Source organism: Paramormyrops kingsleyae, chromosome 21 (assembly GCF_048594095.1).
Source record: "Paramormyrops kingsleyae isolate MSU_618 chromosome 21, PKINGS_0.4, whole genome shotgun sequence".
Classification (NCBI taxonomy): Eukaryota; Metazoa; Chordata; class Actinopteri; order Osteoglossiformes; family Mormyridae; genus Paramormyrops; species Paramormyrops kingsleyae.
Window position 1 is genome coordinate 5,513,763 of NC_132817.1, and position 23,059 is coordinate 5,536,821.

At 45.7% G+C, this 23,059-nt stretch overlaps 1 protein-coding gene across 1 annotated transcript; it reads left to right on the plus strand.

Annotated features, from left to right (window-relative positions):
• Positions 1–20,819: 20,819 nt before the first annotated feature.
• sox14 (SRY-box transcription factor 14) lies at positions 20,820–22,460 on the plus strand. The gene is made up of 2 exons (XM_072704446.1): positions 20,820–21,128; positions 21,220–22,460. The coding sequence occupies exon 2, from the start codon at positions 21,237–21,239 to the stop codon at positions 21,909–21,911; it is 675 nt and encodes a 224-aa protein (XP_072560547.1). The 5' UTR covers positions 20,820–21,128; positions 21,220–21,236; the 3' UTR covers positions 21,912–22,460.
• Positions 22,461–23,059: the final 599 nt, after the last annotated feature.

A 23,059-nucleotide genomic window follows, 5' to 3' on the forward strand; every position in this document is an offset into this window, starting at 1 on the left:
AGCGTCACATAATGAGGGAGCGGCTTGTTTGAAGGGGGAGCAGTCTGCCATCGGGAATTACCCGTGTAAACTAGAGATGAATCGCGATTTTCCGGCGAATGTTTGCCCACGTAAAGGGAGGCCTGGGGGAGGCCTGGGGGGGGGTATCCCCAAGGACGCCTCACGCCGCTAACGCAAACAGGGCTGCATGTCACATGCATTACAACTATTCCTGCTGTAGTCCTTGTTTTCTGAATGGAAATCAATGGACAATTAACTGAGTGTCCCCACTAATGGGTGACAGAGAGATACCTGACAAGGACAGAGGACAGCCAGTACCATACCCAAGCACGACTGCCCCCCCCCCCCCCACACCCCCGCTGGCCTGTGCTCACATTGCACTTAACCATCCTGGCCGGAGCAGGCGCTCAGCATCATCGTGCTACTTTTTGTGTTAAAGAAAACATAGGAAATAAAGCGCGGAGTCGTTCGGGTATGATGACACACACGGATTTATCACGTACGCAGTGATTTTTATTTATTAGTGCTGCTCCAGTAAGAAGACAGTCCCACATTTTACGAAATATCTCAGAGATTGTGCAGACTAGTGTTGCACGGGATACCGACACTGAAAAAGTACCGCGGTACCGCATTTTTGAAAGCTGTTCGGTATTACATTTCTTTAATACCGGCACTAATTACACTATGACAGACCTCACAAATGCTAACCATCCAACCAGAACCAAGGACTCAATATGTCTGAGCCACTGCTGAAGCTCAATTATATCCTGTCAGAATTGCACCCATCATGCTATATAGGGGACAGAGGACAGTAGGACTAGTGGCATGAGGCTGACTAAAATATCAGCTAGTTAAGTGTGATCTGCCCAGCTTCAGGTCAGTGCTTTATATAAGGGGTCTTTTAATACAGCAAGATCTTATAATATAGTAGACAGGCTATGTTAACATTATCACACTACGGTGTGATCACACTAGTCAGACGAGCCCCTAGAGCAGCATCAGAATAGCATGTCGGCCAATCACAAGTCAAGGAGCCAAAGGGGGGGTGGGGGGTGGCAAGGAGCTGGATTTCATGTATGATTATTCCATTTTTGCTTTTGTTTTCACTATAAATCAGTCCCACCCCTAACCCTGTCCCCATGCAGCCTCTAGAAAATACTAGAATCTCTAGAAACTCACGAAATTGTTATGGTAATGACCAGAGAGCATTGCCCCCCCCCCTCCAGGAGGCTCTGTTGTAGCCCCTCCCCCCCCGTGTGTTTTTTGCGAGCGTGTGGAAGGGGCGGGGGTGGTTGAGGGACAAGGGGTCAAGCCCCTTTAAAGACCCTGATAAAACACACAGGAAACATCTGTGTGTGACCGTGAAGAACAGTCCAGTCATGGAAGGCTGGTGTCAGAGTGTTGGGAAGTGTTAGTACGGGGGAGGGGGGGTCATCATTTGGCTGACGTTGGCACCTCAGGGTGTGTAGTTCAGTGCCCCCTCAATGCAATACAATAGGGATTAGCAGAAAGACAGCATGGCACATGTGATGGCTGATATAACAGGACCTAGCAGTAAAACACAAAGTCATGTTCATGATTTTTTACATTGTAGTTCGTAACCGAGCAGTTCGGTCGGTCAGGACAGCAGAGTACGATTTTATTTTCCTGTCACCTGCAGTTACATCCGGAGGCTTGTCATACGTATGGTTGCCGTTATCATCCTGTAATACTGTGTGTCACCTGACAACTGTAACCAAAGCAACGACTGGTCCACGGCGACCTGCAGGGGGTGGGACCGGATCATTCCTTCATTCCGTTCACTTTGTGCGGCTCGTTGCCTCTGATGGAATATAACCCCCCCCCCACACACACACACACACACACACTTTCACCAAAATATATTTATACATCAAATAGATTGTCAGGCACTGATATTTTTGGCCCCCACCAATGAGAGCGGGCAAATGAAACAAGGCCCAGGGACTAATTAAAAAACGCCCTGGCGCTTTAGCGAGCGCTTTAAGAAGGCCAGTGGCGTTCCTGAAAGCCACGGACTGAGTAAACAAATGGTAGAACGGCAGGGGGGGGGGACGAGGGGGATACAGAACAATGTCAGGCTGCACGTTGGAAGAATCACTGATAAAAATCATCTATTTAGACAAACCCAATGCTTGACTGCTTGTCGTGGCTGCATTTCATAAATAAAATATGTTCAGTCACTGATAGTGTCCTTATCTCGAGAAAGAGGCGAGGTGAATGTATGGCGTCATGTGCTGCCTGGGATTGTTTGTAGGGGCTGATAGCTGGTTGGACCCCAAGATGGACATCAGATTGCATTTGTCTGTCAACCAGGCAGACGGGAACCTCAAGGGGAGAATGGATACGGCTGGGGCAAGGGGGACAGGGTGGGGGGCGGTTTGGGGGGCGGGGCGTCGCCAAGCTTCCCACATCCCAGGCACGACCTCTTCCTTTTGGGGGTGCGGGGTGGAGTCACTAGGTCACCCGTAAGAGGACCTTCGAACAAGGCGTGGTGGTTGGATGCCCTCGGGGCCATCTTGGGCTTGGGGGTCTGTGAGCTTAAATACAGACACTGACAAGGAGCTTATTTAATATTTAAAGAACACCATCATGTGAGCTTTATTGTATTGGCCAACCAGATTCAGTATAGTGCATCACATGACCCCTTCATGTGAGAAGTACTGCGGCACGTGTGCGGTCGGTTGCTAAGAGTGTATGATTGAGAGAACAAGACTGTTCAATAAAGTTTGTTAAAAAAACATTAATGGTCCAGTTATTGTTTACATGCACATTGTACCATGGATACATGTGTCCGACCCCCTCTTTTTCACTCTGTCCTGTGTTTTGTACTTTAAGTATCGTGAGAATCCTCCCATTGTTACTGGTTGTTTGTATGTTGCATCTGGGGGGTGTTATTTTGTGCCACTGGATGGTATGACAGTGCAGCCCACCTGACTTGACTTGACTTGATTTGACTTGACTTGAATTGACTTGAATTGACTTGAATTGACGCTCCCCTCTGGACCAGATGGTACTGTCTAAGCTGTCCTGTATGTGAAGCGCAATAAACTGTCCTCAGTCTCTGTGTTTTTAATACCTCACACCAACAAAGCAGGAAGGTGGCCAGTAATCTATCTTAACAATCAACAGATGTATTTTGCATCCGCCGGACGCAGCCCCGCCTCTCTCTTTCAATCTCGCACATCCAATTTTTCTCCCTCTCTCTTTCCATTTCTCTCACTCTCCTCCCCTCTGATCTCTGATTGTTTGATGTAGGTCTGCCTCCCGCAAACGCGTGTGTGTGTGTGTGAGGGAACCACCCTACCTGCCTGCCTCAATTGGGCCGAATATTTAAACAGGATTATCAGTCTGAATGAGGGGTGTGATACAATCCATGCAGATGCTCCAGAGCTGAAAAAATCCCATTTGTCAGATTGTCGGGCTTCATGAATACCAAGGAAGGTGCAGATGGGCTTCCAGATTCCCCAAACCAATTAAACTCAAAGTCGGAGAAAGCGGAATAAACAAATTCCGGGAACATAATACTTATCCCAGCTAGAAGAAGAAGAAAAAAAGAAATCCAGGGTATATTTGCGATCCCATTTTTTCTAGAAGCAGGCGAGCCATGAATTTCACACACCCCGGCTCGCGTGCAGAAATGTCACCCAGTATGGTGTTGCTGGGCAGAGAGGTTAAACGATGAGGTTAAACATCGAGCGGTCGAGAAGAATCGTCAGAATAAATCATCGCTCCTAGAGGCGGAGGCACAGAGGAGTCACGAAGTCGCTGTAGAAACCATCCGCCTCTCCGCACGGCGCAGGCTCCTCCCCAGCCAGTGGAATTGGGCCTTGGGGTCTTCAGCACGCCCTTAATGGGGAAATAACAAGCTGATAAGTTCCTTGTCGGGCACAAGTGGGTAGTCATCTCTCATCCAGGTAGGCTCGGGCCCCTTGTACTGGGGATTGCCTGCTCTCCGCAGCCCCCCCCCCATACATACACACACCAACTTGGCCCCCAGTTCTGATGCCTCATCATGACATCAAAGGCAGGTATCGTTTTCACCACCTCAATTTCAGACCCTGTGCCTGGGGACACAAATACAACGGATAACCCGAAAGTACTCTGCTCCCTTTTAGGTGTGGATTCAATCTATAGGGTTCATCATGTCCCATTTTCATCGAGGAAAATAAAATGCACAAGGCATAAACAAATGAGCAGAATTCTCTTTTTAGACAACACACATGTTAGCATGCAACAAATACCATCCATCTTGAAGCTTTGGGGCAAAGGCAGAAGCATCCCAGTGTGAGAGGTCTTTGGTCAACTCCCGAGCTTAAAGTGAGTTTTAACGCAGCTCTGACATTCCCGCATCATCACGACACAGCGGGGGGGGGGGGGTGTCTCAAAGATAATTCCGATCAGATAAGCGCTCGAAAGAAACACCTGTCTTCTCAAATCGATACACCTCTCCGCCTCTGCCATAATTATTTTTCAGATTAATATCGATTATTATTAAGGGCTCTCTCTCAACAAACTGCTTTGAATGTTTAAAAAGAAACCTGAAGATGTAAAAAACCAGCTTCTTTTCTAAGCTCAGTATTAACCCCTCCCCAGGGGTGGGTGTTTTCAAGTACAGGTAAGAACATCCTTGGGGTTGGATGGGGAGATGAAGCCTGGCCAGGAATAGCAATGAAATGGACTCAGATTGTGTTGATATTTGCATAAATACACATTGATTAATGGCTGAGTAATAAAAGGCCATATTTTGGCATATTATAAAAAATTCTGAACTTTCAGAGCAATCTGTTTAAGAAAGATGAGTATGAGACACATCACTTCATGATAAGTTGGGACTGACAAGGTAAAATTCATCTGCAACGAAATGAAAATATGCCTAGCCTCTCCCCCCCATTGGGGTTACCGTGGCGTTACGTTCCGACAAGCCTATTGTAAGCCGAAAATGCATTTGAGTACAGTGCACCTAACCTAACAAACATCATAGCCTAGCCGAGCCTAGCCTAGCCTACCTTAAACATGCATAGAACACTTAAATTAGCCTACAGTTGGGCAAAATCATTAGCACAAAGTATAATTTATTTTAAAAAGTTGAATATTTCATGTAATTGATTGGACTATGTACTGGAAGTGAAAAACATTTGCACATCGTAAAGTCGAAATATCGTAACACGGACCATCGTAACCAGGGGAGCGTCTGTATTTTTTTGCATCTGTTGTGAACAGAGAAATCTAAAGAACAACCTGCTTCATTTAACCAATGACTGCAGAGTGATGATTTCCGATAGTCTGTTGCCAACACCAGAGGCCCAAGGCTTGGTGGTCGGGCAGTATAGCGGGGGTGACAGCTGGGGATGGAAGAGGGGGAATACTGGGGGGGGGCAGGGCCAGTCGAAGGCTATGTGGGACCCTGACCAAGCTTCACCACCGGCACCGCCAGCGCCGCCGTCCCCCCCCCCCCCAGTAGCTAGCTCTGAGAGCTGGGGTTCCAGGAAACGGACTGACTTCTTCTATGCTGAAATGGTCTGTAAAGCGCAATTCCGGCCCTTAATCTTGGCCGGGAATACCAGCACCAGTGGCAGGAAAAGCTGCGGGATCAGGCCGTTACAAGTGGGTGATACGGTGTCCTCACCTCAGCACACTGCCGGCGAGGATGCAAAGATTACACACATCGGGGTCTTTAAAAGGGGCAAATTTAAGTCTTTCTTCAGAGTCGGTGATAAGGTGAAAATGAAGGGAGTCACCTTATCAGCTCAGCGTGCTCCATAAATCACAACTGCCTGCTGCCTGCGTGCTGCCTGTGTGCCCCGGGGCCTCCTGTGGGAGTCCCCCTGCCACAAAGAGGTCTAATTCCTCACCCCGCAGACTGCTTTGGGGGCGGGACTTCCTGTTTCGGCTGGAGACAGACGGCAGAAGAGGAAGCTCTCCGAATGTCATTCAGCCCCCAGATAATTAATAATTAGCATTAGCAAACTTGTATTGACACATGAGCTGGGCGAAGGCAGCGTCATCTTATTTCACTAGTGAATCTTGTGGAATGAGTGTAAAATAAAACTTCGCATAGGTCAATAAGGTGAATCACGAATTCAAGAATTCAAGATACCAGATTTTATTTTTCACAGGCACAGTTACAGTGGCACAATTCACAGTGAAATGTGAATTTGGCATGCTCCTGCCGCAGTGTGCATGGTATGCAGTGCGCAGACGGCAGTGTACACAGTCACAAAAAGGTAAACATTTCTTATATGATGCAGTGAAGCAGCATAAATCAGCGGCAGCCAGGACCTGGGCAAGGTGCTCGATAGACATTTTGCCTTTTAATCTCTGGAAGTATGAAGCCACATGTGGCCCCTTGTTCTGGGCAGTTGGTGCCATGAGGAAGGAGGTGGATTGTGGTGAGGCCACAGGCAGACGGGGAGAGCGGACGGGGACCGGGGGAGATCGGAGAGGGTCTCACTGCTGCTGTGGATGAGTGACTGGCTGCAGCTGTTACTCCTCAGCCAGGGCATTGGAACAAGGGGCTTAAGATGCTATCAGACCATCCAGAGCCTGCAGGCTGCGAGAAGATTATTAGTCCAAAAGAAAAAAATGTTGACAAACATTCTAGGCCTCATTAAGCTTTAATCATATGTAAAGCTGCCAGTTCCTCTGACCTGCAAATACTGGGCTTATGTGAACTCTGGGACTTAGCCTCCTTATCAAGGTCAGAACCTTAACTCCGATTCTGCTCCACTCAGAGGTGCCTGAATGGGGGGCATTGTGAATCTGGCCGTGTCCTTCAAGCCTCTTGATGGTGCCGTGCTTTCGGTACACCTTGCGTTGCAGGCTCCGAACCAGCAGTTTATTACCGATTTGATAGATTCAAAATATGAATGCACACCAAGTCAAAGGGGCTGTGTGTAGCTCAGCAGTTTGGGATGCTTGTCTGGGATCAAAAGGTTGTTGGTTCGAAACCTACAGTTAGTAGAGCGATTTCACTATTTGCCCCCAAGCTTGACCCTTAACCTGTAATTGCTCCAGGGACTGGCTTTCTCAATTGTACAGCGCTGTGGACAAAAGCTAAATACGTTAAATGTACATCCAAGTCTGCTTACAGCACCCCCTACTGCAATAGTTTGATAACAATAGGCAAATTGTACTGCTTAGATTTCTCACTGCATTACATTTTCTCACTGCATTTTCTCACTGCATTAAACACTGTTTCTGTATCTTAGCCACCAAAACACCAGCTGCTTAAGAGTGAAAAAACATCTTAAGTGAAAGATATTGGATGAGTGTTTCCCAATCCAGTGCTCAGGGACCCCAAGACGGTCCACCGTCTGGGGGTCCGAGAGGACCGGGTTGGGAAACACTGCATCGGGCCAGGCATCAGAAAAACAGCTTTTTAAGGAGCTGTGAGCTTTGGTCAGTGCCTGGCCGCTGCTTCATTAGGACCATTGCGATTTATTTCCTGAGGAGTTCTTGCTGCGGCATTTCGGCCGCAGGCTCGTTCACCAAAATGGAAATTAAACGTATAAACTGCCGCCGGAAACGCTGTTCCTCTGACATTCTGGGAGTTTCTCTGCGAAGAGCGCCTCCCCCCCCTCAGCAAACCGACACCCCGTGTTCAAGTCGCCGGCCACGGGGAGCCGCGGCGGAATGAACCGGGCGGTTCTTATTGTACCGCGGTATCTTTAATTGCGATGCAAAGGATTATGTAGATTTGGGTAAGTCCTCCTGTAAGGACACGTTCTGAAGTGGACAGGCAATGTGCTAGGAAGGCATCTGAGTGTGGAGCTTAGTGTAATGTTCCTCCATAATAGGGTAATCACAGGGGCTCACCGCGGTACATCCACCGCTGCCAAGAAGATACGCTCACCCCGCCGGCCGCGTCCGGCGGCTGAACACAGGTTCCGTGTGCCAGCATAGCTCCGGGACAGACACCAAATGGGCCTGCCAGTCCCCTGCTGCCAGGGCGGCATTCCAGAGCTCCTGAGTCACATGGTGAGCTGTAACTGCGCATGGTGATGGACATTTCCAAGTATGTCTCACCAGTGAACCAGGATACCCATAAATAACAACTGGCTGCTGCCTGTGTGCCCCCAGGGCTTCCGTGTGAGTCCCTCTGCCACAAAACGGACTAATTCCTCACCCGATAGTGATGTTTGGGGGCGGGACTTCCTGTTTAAGCTGGAGACAGACAGTTGGTGGCACGAGTGCAAAAAAAAAGTGTAAGTGCTGGAATTCCTCATCAGTAGTTCAGGATGTATTTTACGTAAGTTACTAAGCTAAGCGATCATTTTGCACTGGCATATCATATTTGTTTAGCTGTGGGCGGCGGGGGGGGGGGGGGGGGTGTTGGTGGTTAAGAGTCACTATGTGCTAATTCTCATCATATAGCACATGGGCATCACTATGCAGCCATACGCTGATGCAGTAGTGTGATATTTTAGTTGCTTTTTTGGGGGGGAGGGGGGCGGGGGGGAGAGAATCACAAAGTGGACGTCAATCCTGATAAAAGTGAAAGAGTGTCCAAGGATTTCTCCTTGTCTGCCGTATGAAAGGAGACTCAAAACCAGGTATGAAAAGAAGGCAGCGTGTATTTTTATAAAGAATAAACAAAGACTCAAACTAATTACTGGTGGAGGTCAGAGCACCAAATGCATATTCAAAAGCTCAGGGCATTGCAAGGAACTCATGACTGTCACACTTATTTAGAAACCGAAATAGGCAATTTCGCACTGAATCAGAACAGAAAGAAAACGTAAAAAGTTTCAAATTATTGATGACGGGCTCTGCGAGAGTGAAAAAAAGAGAAATTGACCATGAAAACTGGGCTTGGAATTAAATTGGCTGGAAAAGAAATAAAAAAAACTGTTTGTGGTACAACTCTTAAAATGTGCCTTTGTAGGAATGCCAAGGTTAATTTGCACGTCAGTTAAATAGGTGATTAAATCTGAAAGGGGTTGAGGGAAGTAGCTTGACTGCATACATGTGAATCAGGGTAAATCTTGCACATTCCTGCCCATGTAGTTCAGCTGTATTCAACACTGTATCTGAAATGCATTTAATGGCTCCACAGAAGGGTCTGGGGGACAGAGAGAAGGACACCTCCCTTCCAATGCTATTGACCAAAAGACAAGGTTTACAAATGCCTGATGGTGGCTTGAGGTAGATGCAGGGTGGTGGCTTGTGGTCTATGGTAGATGTTGGGTGGTGGCTTGAGGTCTTTGGTAGATGCAGGGTGATGGCTTGAGGTCTGTGGTAGATGCTGGGTGGTGGTTTGAGGTCTGTGGTAGATGCAGGGTGGTGGCTTGAGGTCTTTGGTAGATGCAGGATGGTGGCTTGAGGTCTATGGTAGATGCAGGGTGGTGGCTTGAGGTCTGTGGTAGATGCTGGGTGGTGGCTTGAGGTCTGTGGTAGATGCAGGGTGGTGGCTTGAGGTCTGTGGTAGATGCTGGGTGGTGGCTTGAGGTCTATGGAAATGTTGGGTGGTGGCTTGAGGTCTGTGGTAGATGCAGGGTGGTGGCTTGAGGTCTATAGAGATGTTGGGTGGTGGCTTGAGGTCTGTGGTAGATGCAGGGTGGTGGCTTGAGGTCTGTGGTAGATGCTGGGTGGTGGCTTGAGGTCTACGGAGATGTTGGGTGGTGGCTTGAGGTCTGTGGTAGATGCAGAGTGGTGGCTTGAGGTCTGTGGTAGATGCTGGGTGGTGGCTTGAGGTCTGTGGTAGATGCTGGGCGGTGGCATGGATCATACCTCATAGGGTGACTTTGGACTGTCGGAAATCCAGGCAAACCTGTCCACCATCCACACCCAGATGGATCTGTCCACCATCCACATCCAGGTGGATCTGTCCAACATCCACATCCAGGCGGACCTGTCCACCATCCACATCCAGGTGGATCTGTCCACCATCCACATCCAGGTGGACCTGTCCACCATCCACATCCAGGCGGATCTGTCCACCATCCACATCCAGGTGGACCTGTCCACCATCCACATCCAGGTGGACCTGTCCACCATCCACAAACAGGCGGATCTGTCCACCATCCACATCCAGGCAAACCTGTCCACCATCCACAAACAGGCGGATCTGTCCACCATCCACATCCAGGCAAACCTGTCCACCATCCACATCCAGGTGGACCTGTCCACCATCCACATCCAGGCGGATCTGTCCACCATCCACATCCAGGTGGACCTGTCCACCATCCACATCCAGGTGGACCTGTCCACCATCCACAAACAGGCGGATCTGTCCACCATCCACATCCAGGCGAACCTGTCCACCATCCACATCCAGGCAGATCTGTCCACCATCCACATCCAGGTGGACCTGTCCACCATCCACAAACAGGCGGATCTGTCCACCATCCACATCCAGGCAAACCTGTCCACCATCCACATACAGGCGGATCTGTCCACCATCCACATCCAGGCAAACCTGTCCACCATCCACATCCAGGTGGACCTGTCCACCATCCACATCCAGGTGGACCTGTCCACCATCCACAAACAGGCGGATCTGTCCACCATCCACATCCAGGCAAACCTGTCCACCATCCACATCCAGGTGGATCTGTCCAACATCCACATCCAGGTGGACCTGTCCACCATCCACAAACAGGCGGATCTGTCCACCATCCACATCCAGGTGGACCTGTCCACCATCCACATCCAGGTGGACCTGTCCACCATCCACAAACAGGCGGATCTGTCCACCATCCACATCCAGGTGGACCTGTCCACCATCCACATCCAGGTGGACCTGTCCACCATCCACAAACTGGCGGATCTGTCCACCATCCACATCCAGGCAAACCTGTCCACCATCCACATCCAGGTGGATCTGTCCAACATCCACATCCAGGTGGACTTGTCCACCATCCACATCCAGGCAAACCTGTCCACCATCCACATCCAGGCAAACCTGTCCACCATCCACATCCAGGTGGATCTGTCCAACATCCACATCCAGGTGGACCTGTCCACCATCCACATCCAGGCGGATCTGTCCACCATCCACATCCAGGTGGACCTGTCCACCATCCACATCCAGGTGGACCTGTCCACCATCCAGAAACAGGTGGACCAATCCAACATCCCCGTGCAGCAGTCGCCCCCTCTTGACAGGCAGTCGATCGGCTGAAAATCTCCGAATTGCCGTGGTGAGGAAACTTGTGGAGTGAAACAGTCACAGGCCGTCCGTGAAGAAAAGCACACCTGACACTGCTAAAGACACCTAATGAGGGCCAGCAAAAGGGCAATGGGGGGGGGGGGGGGAACATGGGAAAAATATATTTTTTCCCACACATTTGCTGTGCAATTTTATGGCCCCTAGCAACAGAATGTGCCACCCCCCTCCCCACCAGTTACAATAAAAAAATAATCCAGGCCTCTCAATGGCTGTTATTTCCCTTTGGATAATTTGAATACCAAACAGGAAAGGCAAAGAACATTCAACCATTAAAATACATTCACCAAAGCCAATTGTGGGATATTAGCTTGGGACTGGGTGGTGGGAGGGGACAACTCTGAGTTTACCACCCCTCCACACCCCCTCCCCATGAAATTCAGGCACTCGGCAACTATAGAGAAACTGTCCTGCCTGGATAGAGGTCCAAGAACAGGGGAGGAGGTCAAGTAAGCGGAGAGCTCACACTGCGGCTCGGAGACGCCGATCAAACTGGGCTGATAGACATTTTAGCCTCCATGTTGACTGTTGACTGTTAATTGATTCCCCCCAAAGTAATGTGTCATTTCAAAAAAAAAGAAAAGAACGAGAGTCAGAAAAGAAGTTTGGTGGGTGGGGAGCCTCTTAAACAGCCCGCTTTCTTCACCACTTTTTCATCACTCTTCTTTCACCCCTTTCATTTTCTCCCTCAATCTCTCCACTTCTTCTCCTTCTTCTTTTTTCGGGGGGGTGGGCTGATATTTCTCATGAATGATTTATATGTGTCCCGTTATCGGCAGCGATTTCTATAGACCCCGCCGCATTCAGCGAGACATTTGTGGCATAATTGTTAATTTTAATGCCATAATAGTTTCAGATGGAGGCCCTGATTAGACATTTATTGTACAATTAAATGAAACATACTTAAGAATCACAAAAGGCTTCCGTAATTATTTCAGGCCATTAATAAAATGGGCATTAAATTATATTGGACACAAAAGAGAAGTGAAATAGATTTCCATTAGAGTAGCAGAAGCACTGTGCAGTAATAGATCCTGGCTCAATTCACTCTGAAATTAATTGTTGCCCAGACTCTCTCCACACAGTGGAATAAATGAATGAGAAAAGAGAGGAAGAAAAAAAAGGTGGTGGCCACGGTATGGAGTAGAGGGGGCTGGAGGGGTGGGGGGGGGTTACATTAAGAGTCTGATAAAAAAGCTTTTGTGTGACGACCTACAATAGCGTCCTAAAAATTCAAAAAACGGCACATTGATTTCTAATGGCCTGTAAAGTGGGGCGGCAGAGGCCGTGGCGGGGAGCTTTCTGCCACCCACCCCCCCACCCACCCCCAGTCACTTCCTGTTTTTGTTTCCGATCTTTTAAATGGGCGGATATGCCGACCCCACAAGTTCGGGAGATGTCAGATCGTCTTACGGGGTCCAAGCCCAGCCACCGGGACGACCGACACTGAAAAACGCGAGAACTTCAGAATGTTCGCCGATAACAAACAGGCCTTTGCTGGAGGAGTTTACCAGACTTTCTGTAGCTACCACTGAACTTTCAGTCTTACCAGTCTGAGGAGTGGTGCAGAGCAATGGCTGTACTGGGGGGGGAGGTGTGGCCAGGACAGGCAGTAACACAGGTGACCGTGTGAGCAGAGATCAAACATCAACAGGCAAAACCACTGTTTACGCCACATGTGGTGAGGAGCGTCCATAAGAACGAGCTGCATCCCTCACAAAGCTTCCCAAACTGAGGACTGGTGTCTGATATCCAGAAACGGCTTCTATTGATGGATCGTCTGGACTTGTTCCCTTGGTCTCCTTGTCGGTTGTAATGGTCAGTCTGTAGGGCTGGGAACTGGGATTCTGATAAACATCACGAAAGAGGCATCTGTAATGTTTTTCTGCTGGTTTGCTTGGCCGTGGATGGTGTGTACTGTATGCAGACCTTGAAATGGGGACGCAGGAAAGTTCTGGAAACTGGCCAGTGCTGCAGCACCAGCATCATCTGGGTCTGACTCAACTTCCAGATCAATTTCTCAACTAAATACAACTACATTAAAGTCTGCAAGACATGCACACACACACACACACACACACACACGTGCACACACACCCGTACCCAGCCCTAACCTTAACCATGAGTAACCAAACAAAATACAAGACTTTTGGCATTTTTAGTTTTTTTTATTGCAGTCACCGAATTTTATAAAATTGGGTTCCCCTTGTGAGGACCAAAAAACGGTCCACACAATGTGAAAATGACAGGATATCTAGTCCCCACAATGTAATATATACATGCCCCCCCCCCGCACACGCACATACCTCACTGGAAAAGTGGAGAAAAAAAAAACATTTTAAAAAACAAACAAAAAGGAGAGTTTGAGGCTAGCTGGCTGTATCATGAGATACCCGGGATCACAATCGCACGATTGGCCAGGTTTTCCTTCACCTTTGACCTTAGGATGATCATGTGACCTCCTGTCTGCAGAGGTGTGCAGGGATAGAGCATATTTTACATGAAACAGGTCAGCATCTTTATGTAGGTATTTCAGTCTGTGTCACACAGCGACATGCAGTAGCAATGTGATTGCATCAAGGGAGTAGATTTGAGTATGGACAGCGGGGCCGTGACACTGCCAGTACTGTGTGTGTACTGTGTGCGTTTGGGGGGGGGGTGGGGGAGATTGGGGCAGATTTGATCCCTACCAATACTCCGACAAAACCTATGCCTTTGCATGACATTATTATAGCATCTATGTCCCACAGTGTATAGCGCATTGAGCTGAAATTCCATAAGAATCATTTAACGGCGGCGACACAGTAGCCTGTGAACGTGAGCCGACTGCACTGGAGCCGTGCCGCGACCTTTGTGGCGGAGAGGTGAGCGTCAAACCCAAGAACGCTGTCCTCTCACCTCGTCCCATTGGAGAAAGAGATTCCTTCAGAAAAGCCTGTTTTGGCCTCTAAATCCAAAGCTGACAAAGCAGGGTTTACAAGCCACCCATTTGGACCTCTGGCGGTAAGAATCACGTTAAGGTGCTGTTGGATTACAATCAGACATGAGCGCGGTTCACAGAACGCTGCCAATACTACTGCTGGGGCTCCAATTTTAAATTGGGAATAAGAGACTCTTATCATAATTGTTATGAAATGATATTTTGAAGGGAGGAAAAATGCTTTCTCCTCAAGCGTTTCGACAGCACGAGCAGATGGGATTGATTTTTTCCCTCCCTGTTTACCTACATGTTATTCTAAAAGGAAAGAGGGGCTAAAGAAATGAGAAATGGTTGCAAAATGGCCTCGTTCGTGGGGATTAGCGGCAAAATGCAGACACATTTGTGTATTCCCAGTGTGGCATTTTTTTTTTGGGGGGGGGGACCGGCCTGGAAAATTCCAGGTCAAAGGATCGCTTTTTGTGAAGTTTCGCTAAAATCTTCTCAGTTCGGTGTTTGGTTACATTTTAAAAACAGTTGCGTTAGGTTGAAAAATATGAATTTTCAAATCCGTGAAAGAGCTTTATTTTACATAACGAAGCAGAAGAAGATTTTAAAAGTAATTCTGGTGCCTCGGTACAGTAAATAAAAACTGTAAAAACCTATTAAAACGTGGTGAGTCCCCATCATCGTCTGTGCCATGCTGCTGGGACGATCAGGACTTTACGAAGAGCTGGGAAGTGCTCGTGCTGGCAGTCAATAAGTGCATTCTAAGTTAGTTTCTTATGCATATACACAAAAACGCTAACATTGTACACAAGGCTGGAAAAGTTCCCCTTGAATTTCAGTAGGTCGGTCATAGCAGACGGAAGAGACGTGAAGCCCCTAGCAGACGCCCTGCCAACTCTGTGCGTACTTTCAGCCTCTTAATGAAGGTCAACAGAGGGTCACGTTTTCCCCCCTCCTCTGTGATAATTTATCGCTATCTTCCGTTATCGCCGCCCGTGCGTCTCTAATCCTAATTGTATTGTATAATTGTGTGATGCATGCGGCTCGTCCCTGGTGCATTGCCCTTAGCCCTCCGATATAAACCGATGCCTGACACCCGTCTCTGCCTCCACTCTCGGCCTCCGCTCTCTGCCTCCGCTCTCAGCCTCCGCTCTCGGCCTCCGCTCTCTGCCTCTGCTCTCGGCCTCCGCTCTCCTTCCCATGCGCCTTTTCTGACTTACCTGCTTTTCCTTGGTGGCGCCCATCAGTTTGGAGACTTTTGTTCTTGCCAGAGAGCGCTATCGTAGCACGTCGCTGGTTTCGCTCCGCTATGACGTGCGGCTTCCCAACTCATTACCATCCGATTGGCTATTTTAAGCACCCATGTCCGTCCATCCGAGCAGGCGAGGTGCCCCGTTCCCGGTCTTCCTTCCGAGAGCCCGCACTGTCCCCACATAGAATACATTATATTCATTACTTTGTTCGTTCCTGCAGCTTCTTATGGGTTGTGAGCTAATGACATCCCCCCCCCCCACCCCCAATTGCATTTTTGTAAATATATTTCCGCGGAGGTTCAAAAGCTGCCACTGTGACAGCTGACTAAAATCAATTTCCGAGGAGTGAATGAAGTTCTCCAGCCAGAACAAACACTAAAATTTGAATGTATGAAATACAATGGGAAACTGTGGGGTGGGGGGGTGGTGTTGGGCTGGCCGGGGGTGTGTAGGAGAGGGTGCCCGGGAGCCTGTCTCTTTGGCCTAGCAGGACAGCCCTGGGCCTCATCGTGCTTATTTTGCATGAAGTCAGACATTAGATAAACACCTGTGACTGGAATGCGGACGACACGCGGTGCTGATCCGTACCTCTGAATGGGCCGACTTTCCGGCTGTACTCCTGCTCTGCCTCCCATCTGCGGCGTCCCATTCACGGGCACTGGGCAGGTTAGGCCGTCTCTGTGACAGCCGCCTCCAGCTAGCAGCTAAATAATACCCGGGGCCTATTTTGTTATATATCGCTAATAACAGCAAATGGGAAGTGATTTCGTAATAAATTTGGAAACTATTCTCACCGTGGGGCCTTATATATTTCTGGCCTTTTCCAGCCAGGACTCTTTGAAAGAGAGTTGCATATGTAAGTCATTTTGAATCTCTGCGATCTCGTGCTCTTAGTGCTGGAACAGGCTTCTCAAATATGGGGGCTGCTTTCCTGGGATGCGGGATGCCAGCGACTCGACTGAATGGCCGTATCTCCGGCCCCAAGGTCTGCGGTGCGGGGTGGAGTGTCCGTGGTTCACAGCATCAGCCCCAGGCAGGACAGTAAATAAAGAATTTAATAAATCAGTCTGTAAATAAATGAAGATCTGAGATTATCGGGACCAGCTGTCAGCCTGCTGAAACAGTACCCAGAGAACGAAACGGACCATAAATAAGACCAGAGGAACTCTGTCCCCTTTGTAATTATGAGTGTGTTCCTCACTTAATTATCTTTAAGTAATCATCTATCAAGAAATCATCAAGAATGTCATGAAGAGTTAAAGCTAGCTAGTAAATATATGAATAAAATTCATTTTCAAGTGTTGCCTTCTGTATTTTATGGAATAACATTTTAGGGGCAAGATGAAAACGGCCTACGATTTCAGTCGAATAAATGGTCTTTTAAAATGTTATAGAAACGCGTATTTAGGCCAAAAATGGCAAATGATTTAAAGTGTCAAACTGTGATATTGTGGTTAATGATCATTTACACCTAAATGTAAAGCTTCCTTCACTGCTAAACTGTTTAAACAGTTTAAACTCGGAAATTAAAATAAATGCCACTTACATTTTTCCCAGAGGTACCCCGCCGGCCTAAAATCGGCTCATAAGTGAGCTACAATTAGCGCTGCTCGTGGCTTCAGCACCGCGGACAGCGACAGCGGAGACGTTTCAGCGGCGGTAGAAGCATATTCTCAAAGCTAATGAGCCAATTAGATCTGCCGCGGAAAAGTATATTCTTTTTGTAATGCCATTTACATTTCGCTCATATCCTAAATAAACTATATAAATAATAAATAGCTAAAAAAAAATATTTAGTCTAATAGTAAAATAACGCCGTGTTTATAAAAATGGTTTAAGTTTGTGTAGGCCTACGTGCAATTATTTTATTAATCATAATAATGACATTTTCCCAAAAAAATTTCGGGAAATTAAAAATAAATGTTTTAAGTAGTGTAACAAATCAGAACTGTTTGGGATCTACTAAGAAGAGAGCAGTTTGGTTATTTTACTTTTCTAATAGAGACGCTGTGAAGAATCATTTTGTGATTTTGCCAGTACTGTAATTTTTAATTATTATTAGGACAAGAAATTACCTTGAATATCGGCCTAGAAAAACTTTTCTTCCTGAACAGAGAATTATTTGAACGTCCACTTGAACATCTTTTTAAAACAATAACGCTCGTCGAAACATGCAAAGCCGGTAAAGACGCCAAACTTTTTGCAATTGACTTTTGCGCTGCTAAGAAAATACGAATAACGCAACGTCGTTTCAACAGGCGTAGGTGGGATATAATCTTACAATCGCAGCCCGAAACACTCAATTATACTTCCTACAAAAAATGCAAGCTTCGCCATTGACTCCTCAGGAGCCAAGCGTAGGCAATTTGCAAAATTACTCATTTGATCAAAGTTGACGTAACAAGCAGTTACTTTAAAATAGTTCTAGTGAAAGTGAATATATTAATGAAAGTAAAAACGTGTCCCCCAGCATTAATTGACTGGAGCTTTTTAATACTAATTAATTCCTGCCCCTGTCGCGCTTGCTTTAATCGATTTAAAATACCTTTGTACTCATGCCGATGCTCAGGTGCTCCGGCCAGAGACGGTCTGCTAAACGTACCTCCAGCACTATATCGGTGCCGCTATTCAAGCTTTAATGAAATATGCTTTAGAGGATGGCAACGTACAGAAACACTATTATAAACCAAAAAACACACACATTACCCCGCGGCGCTACTCTAATCACCGATTACTCTATTTAGAACGGCTAGGACTCTAAAAACTAAGTGGAGAGATTTAAGCTGTCTGTACCGATGATTTATAAAATAGAAACGCACCTTACCGCTTTACACTGGCGTGTATTGAATGGGTTAAATATTACATATCAACAATCATCGGTTATTGTCACGTGGAGATTGCTGTGCCTTAATTGAAGGGGAATAAAGCTGGAAATTCCTTTACTGAAGCTTAGACTAAGTACCCATATTTTTATGTAGCACGTGCAGGGGATCGCCGGGCGTCTATGCTGCGGTGATCTTTAGCGGTGGAGGGTTAACACGTGAGTATCAGAAGGAATGATATTCCCCCCTTATTTTAAACACAAGATAGACACTTTATGTCACCGCTTCTCCTTCTCCCTGTACTTTCAATGCTGTCCTCCTATTTCCCCATATTTGTCGATTTTCATACGCCGAAGATTACTTTAAATGACCGCATGCACAATTTCTGTTATTTTTTTTCGCGAGTCTATTTTCATCATAATATAGAGAGCGACTGCAGGAATGCGAAGTGGCCCGGTAATTCATTTTAATTCCGGCTATAATTTATATTTTTTTGCTTTTTGTAACGCTTTGATGTTCTGCGGATTTCAGGCTGCATTGCTTTCCGAGCGCTAAGGAGAGGAGATGGGTTTTGAAACGAACGCGACTTAAGCGAAGCGGTAATGAAACTAAAGCGAATAAATGGCGCTTATGTGCGTCCGCTTCGTGCACTCGACCGGCGCGTGCGGGGGACGCGTTCAGAACAATTCTCCGTAAACTTTATTTTAGAAATGTCTCATGGCACAATTTACAGCATGAATAATTTTAATGCAGTATAATATATTTCAGTATGGGTGTCTGTATGCATGTGTGTATCCTTGCTTGCCGTTCAATATTACATAAAATTCTTTTTACACCTGGAAAATACACTGATTACATGAAGGTTATTGCTTTTACGAATAAGATGTTTGTGGGTGCTCCAGTGTCGTCCAGAACAAATACGTTTATTTTAATTATTATTTTAATATTAAAAAGCAAGTGAACATGCAGTCTAATATACAAACTGCAAAAGACCTTAATTGGTTCATCAGTTGTGTCAGACAAAAAATATTCACACGCTGACACAATAATCACGAAAAGAGACACAAAATGTCTACAGTACAAATGTAGGCTAAAGTTGAAAATTAAAAACTTAATATGTGAGCGAGAGATCATGTTTATAGGGAAACTGGTAAAAAAAAGTAATTAGTTTGGTCTTCTGGGTTTTTTTGGATGAGTAGATGATTATTAGTTGGGCCACTTCGAGCGTTTCAGGGCGTTCTGCGCGACTGGGCGACTTCATATATATGAACTACGTGACGGATCTACCTGTAACTACGGAAAAAAATAGATATTATAGGTATTTATTGGCTGCGTTACCCACGTTATGTGTTTGCAGCTTTCAGAAGCAATGACGCAAAGGTGTGCGCAAACTGAATATTTGTCTCATGAGTATTTTTTAAGACACGTTCAAAATGTAATGATAGGTGTTCACGCTATATACTATTGTGCCGTATTTCTTGTACCAATTTAAATCTTTTCAAATTTAAATGAACGCGTTTAATCCCCACTAAATAGGCTTGAAATGTATCCACATAGCATTATAATACGTGCTATTATTTCAATATACTGATAAAGATCATTCTGTCAAGGATCGTTCGAGTATTTCACTTAATAATCACAAGTGAGGAAACAATATGAACAGTTTGCCTCGGGGTTGATAATTTACTGACCTGTTTAAACTGATTGCAAGTTCAAAATCTCGCTACGCTGCAGTGAAAATATTAATTTTACACTTTTACACAAAATGTAGAAAGACTTAATTTTAGTAATACATTTCAGTATTTTTTTTAGAAAATGACTTATTGATGTTGGCAAAAATTCTATTTATTTGAATGTAAAAATAAAGGGCAGATTTGCGTTGATATTAATGTGTGGTATGGGAATACTACATTAAATGAATAAGAATGTGATGAACCTAAAAACATGTTCTCATGCTGTATCTATAATATATCTGTTATCGTGTTTGATATATTATTTTTATGCATTGTAAGATTTCAAGTAACCGGGTTCGTGGGTCTCAGAATCAATCCCATTGGTGTACTTTTTACCCGCTTCTTTTTCATGTAATATAAAAAACACCGAAAATTTCACGTATTCGCGGGAGATTGTTCTCATTTAAAACATATGTCCCTTCCGGGCATATGCATATTATACAGGCCGACTGGGGTCGTCTGCGTTGATTCCCTAAATCTGTTCGCAATTTATGGCAATATATAGCATTTATAAATAAAATTACTGTTGCGTTCATGAAAGTAAAAAGCAGAATTAAAAATATAAAATCGATTAATTTAACGCGTTACATATACATTTTCTTCACTCCAGCAGATTTTAAAATTTATATCTCATTGGTGTGTACGCTGTCAAAAGCCTGGTTTCATTGCAGAACGGTTGAAGTCTATGGTTCGTACGTTTTGAGCAAATGGATTCAAATGGAGTACCCCTCTTTTCCTCCCCAATCTTTGTTTGTGTGGTAATATACATATTTTTGTAAAGGTATTATGTTGCTGTCTCTGTGCTGATTGGGCGCGCAGGTTGGCGAGTTAACGCCCTGCGATTATGTCAGATTGCGTGCAAACCAAACCAGCCCAGCCTTTGAACTTCACCGCTTTTGGCTCCCATTCACCAGCTTTTCCTCATTTTTCAGCCAGGTGCTTCGCGAGGCGAGACACCTCCGAGAAACACGCGCAAACACTTTCACTTTAGCAGCCGGCGTCTGACTTGGGAACTTGCACCTCCTCCGTGGATCTTTTGCGCTCCGGCAGCTTAACCGCGGAACCTATGTTGCCAGGGCAAGATAACTGCTCGTCTCGCTGAATCCGATAGTGACTGATCGACCTCTGGATTTTTATGACTTTATTTTTTGCACATTTCCGAAAACCCACGAGAACTGGTATGAGCCGTTTCTATCTGCTGGAGAGGTGAATATATTTCTTGGTGGTTTAAGAACTTTTTTTCCGCTGTCGAAGAGGGAGAATTGAACGTGTGCTTTTAAAATGTCAAAACCTTTAGATCACATCAAGAGACCCATGAATGCTTTCATGGTGTGGTCCCGGGGTCAACGGAGAAAAATGGCACAGGAGAATCCCAAAATGCACAATTCAGAAATCAGCAAAAGACTTGGCGCCGAATGGAAACTGCTTTCTGAATCCGAAAAACGACCTTATATCGATGAGGCTAAGAGACTGAGGGCGCAGCATATGAAAGAACATCCAGACTACAAGTACAGACCCAGACGCAAGCCCAAGAACTTGCTCAAAAAAGACAGGTATGTCTTTCCGTTGCCCTACCTCGGGGACACAGACCATTTGAAAGGATTTTCCGCGGACTCTCTCTTGGCTTCGTCAGACAAAGCCAGAGCGTTCCTGCCGCCAACATCGGCCCCGTACTCGTTTCTCGACCCAAGCCAGTTCAGCTCCAGCGCTATCCAGAAGATGACAGAAATGCCCCACGCTTTGACCACCAGCACGTTGCCATACGCCTCCTCCCTGGGATACCAAAACGGCGCGTTCGGCAGCTTGAGCTGTCCCAGCCAACACACTCACACTCATCCGTCGCCCACAAACCCGGGGTACGTCGTGCCCTGTAACTGTAGCGCCTGGTCAACCTCAAGTTTACAGCCCCCAGTTGCCTACATACTTTTTCCAGGTATGACCAAGTCAGGAATAGACCCATACTCTTCAGCACATGCTACTGCTATGTAACGCACAAAAACTAATTTTTGAAACTTGAATACAGCAATGCATGTGAATATGAAAAAACGTGAGACGGAGCCGGGCGCTCAGAAATTATGGAAAGCAACGGACTTGTTTTCAAAGAATCAAACAAGAACTCTTACGATTCCAAACAGGACGCTTCTTCTAAGACTTCAGCAAGGGACTTGGAATAGCCGCGAGGCAGGTGCCCTATGAACTGTAAGAATTGTAAATGTTAAAACGTTTATTGACGGCTACCGTAATACAAGGTGGCCTTTAAGTTTATTTATTATGTACATTTTTATTCTATAATTTTTTTTAATTTAATGGTTCATTTTTTACATATCCTTTTCCAAAACAAAATTTGGGTTGCACAAGTTTTGACTGTAAAAATAGAATGAATTTCTTGAAACCCGAACGTTTTAAAAGTTTAGAGTAAAAATCATAAACTCAAAAGTTCAATTATAATGGATATATTGTTTCTATTTATTAAATAGGCACGTACGTTTTGATTGCTTATACAAAATACCAAATTGTATTATTATTATTATTATTATTATTATTATTATTATTTGTGATAATGGTAATAATAATGTGTTTTTACATTTCCCCTCATGTGATCCAGTGCTATATGTTACTTTTCTTCTAAAAGCACTTCGAGTTTGAAGCCAGACAGTTATTCTTGTTTTTTCCTCTCTGAAATGGTATTTTCAATTTGTGGAAAGGGAAATGTGTCCGGCCTGATGTTTCTCTCTGTTCATTTGACGTTTTGAATAAAGACAATCTGTCTTCAAAATATATCAATATTATTACATTTCAGACCTGCGGTTCCATTTTCTAAAACGAATCCCCCACCTCAAAATGACTCTGAAGCATTAAATACTTTAGTGCCTTTAAACGACATCATTGTCCGGTCTCCAGGATATTTACAAAAGATATATACATTTGCTTACAAAGAGTGAACAGACGTATGCACTTGAGACATTGAAGTGTTAATGTTTTACTACTGTTTACTAGTGTCTTGATTAATTTGGTCAATCGATGATATCTTTTTTATAGTATACTATAGCCGATACTATGTTTGATTTACCAAAAGCATGTGCAAAACTGGAACCGCGTGCATTTAACCCTCCTCTACTTCAATTCAAATAAACTTT

What these genes read in the sequence shown, in the direction of transcription:
- sox14 (XM_072704446.1), top strand. Translation starts at nt 21,237, where the DNA reads ATGAATGCTTTCATGGTGTGGTCCCGGGGTCAACGGAGAAAAATGGCA.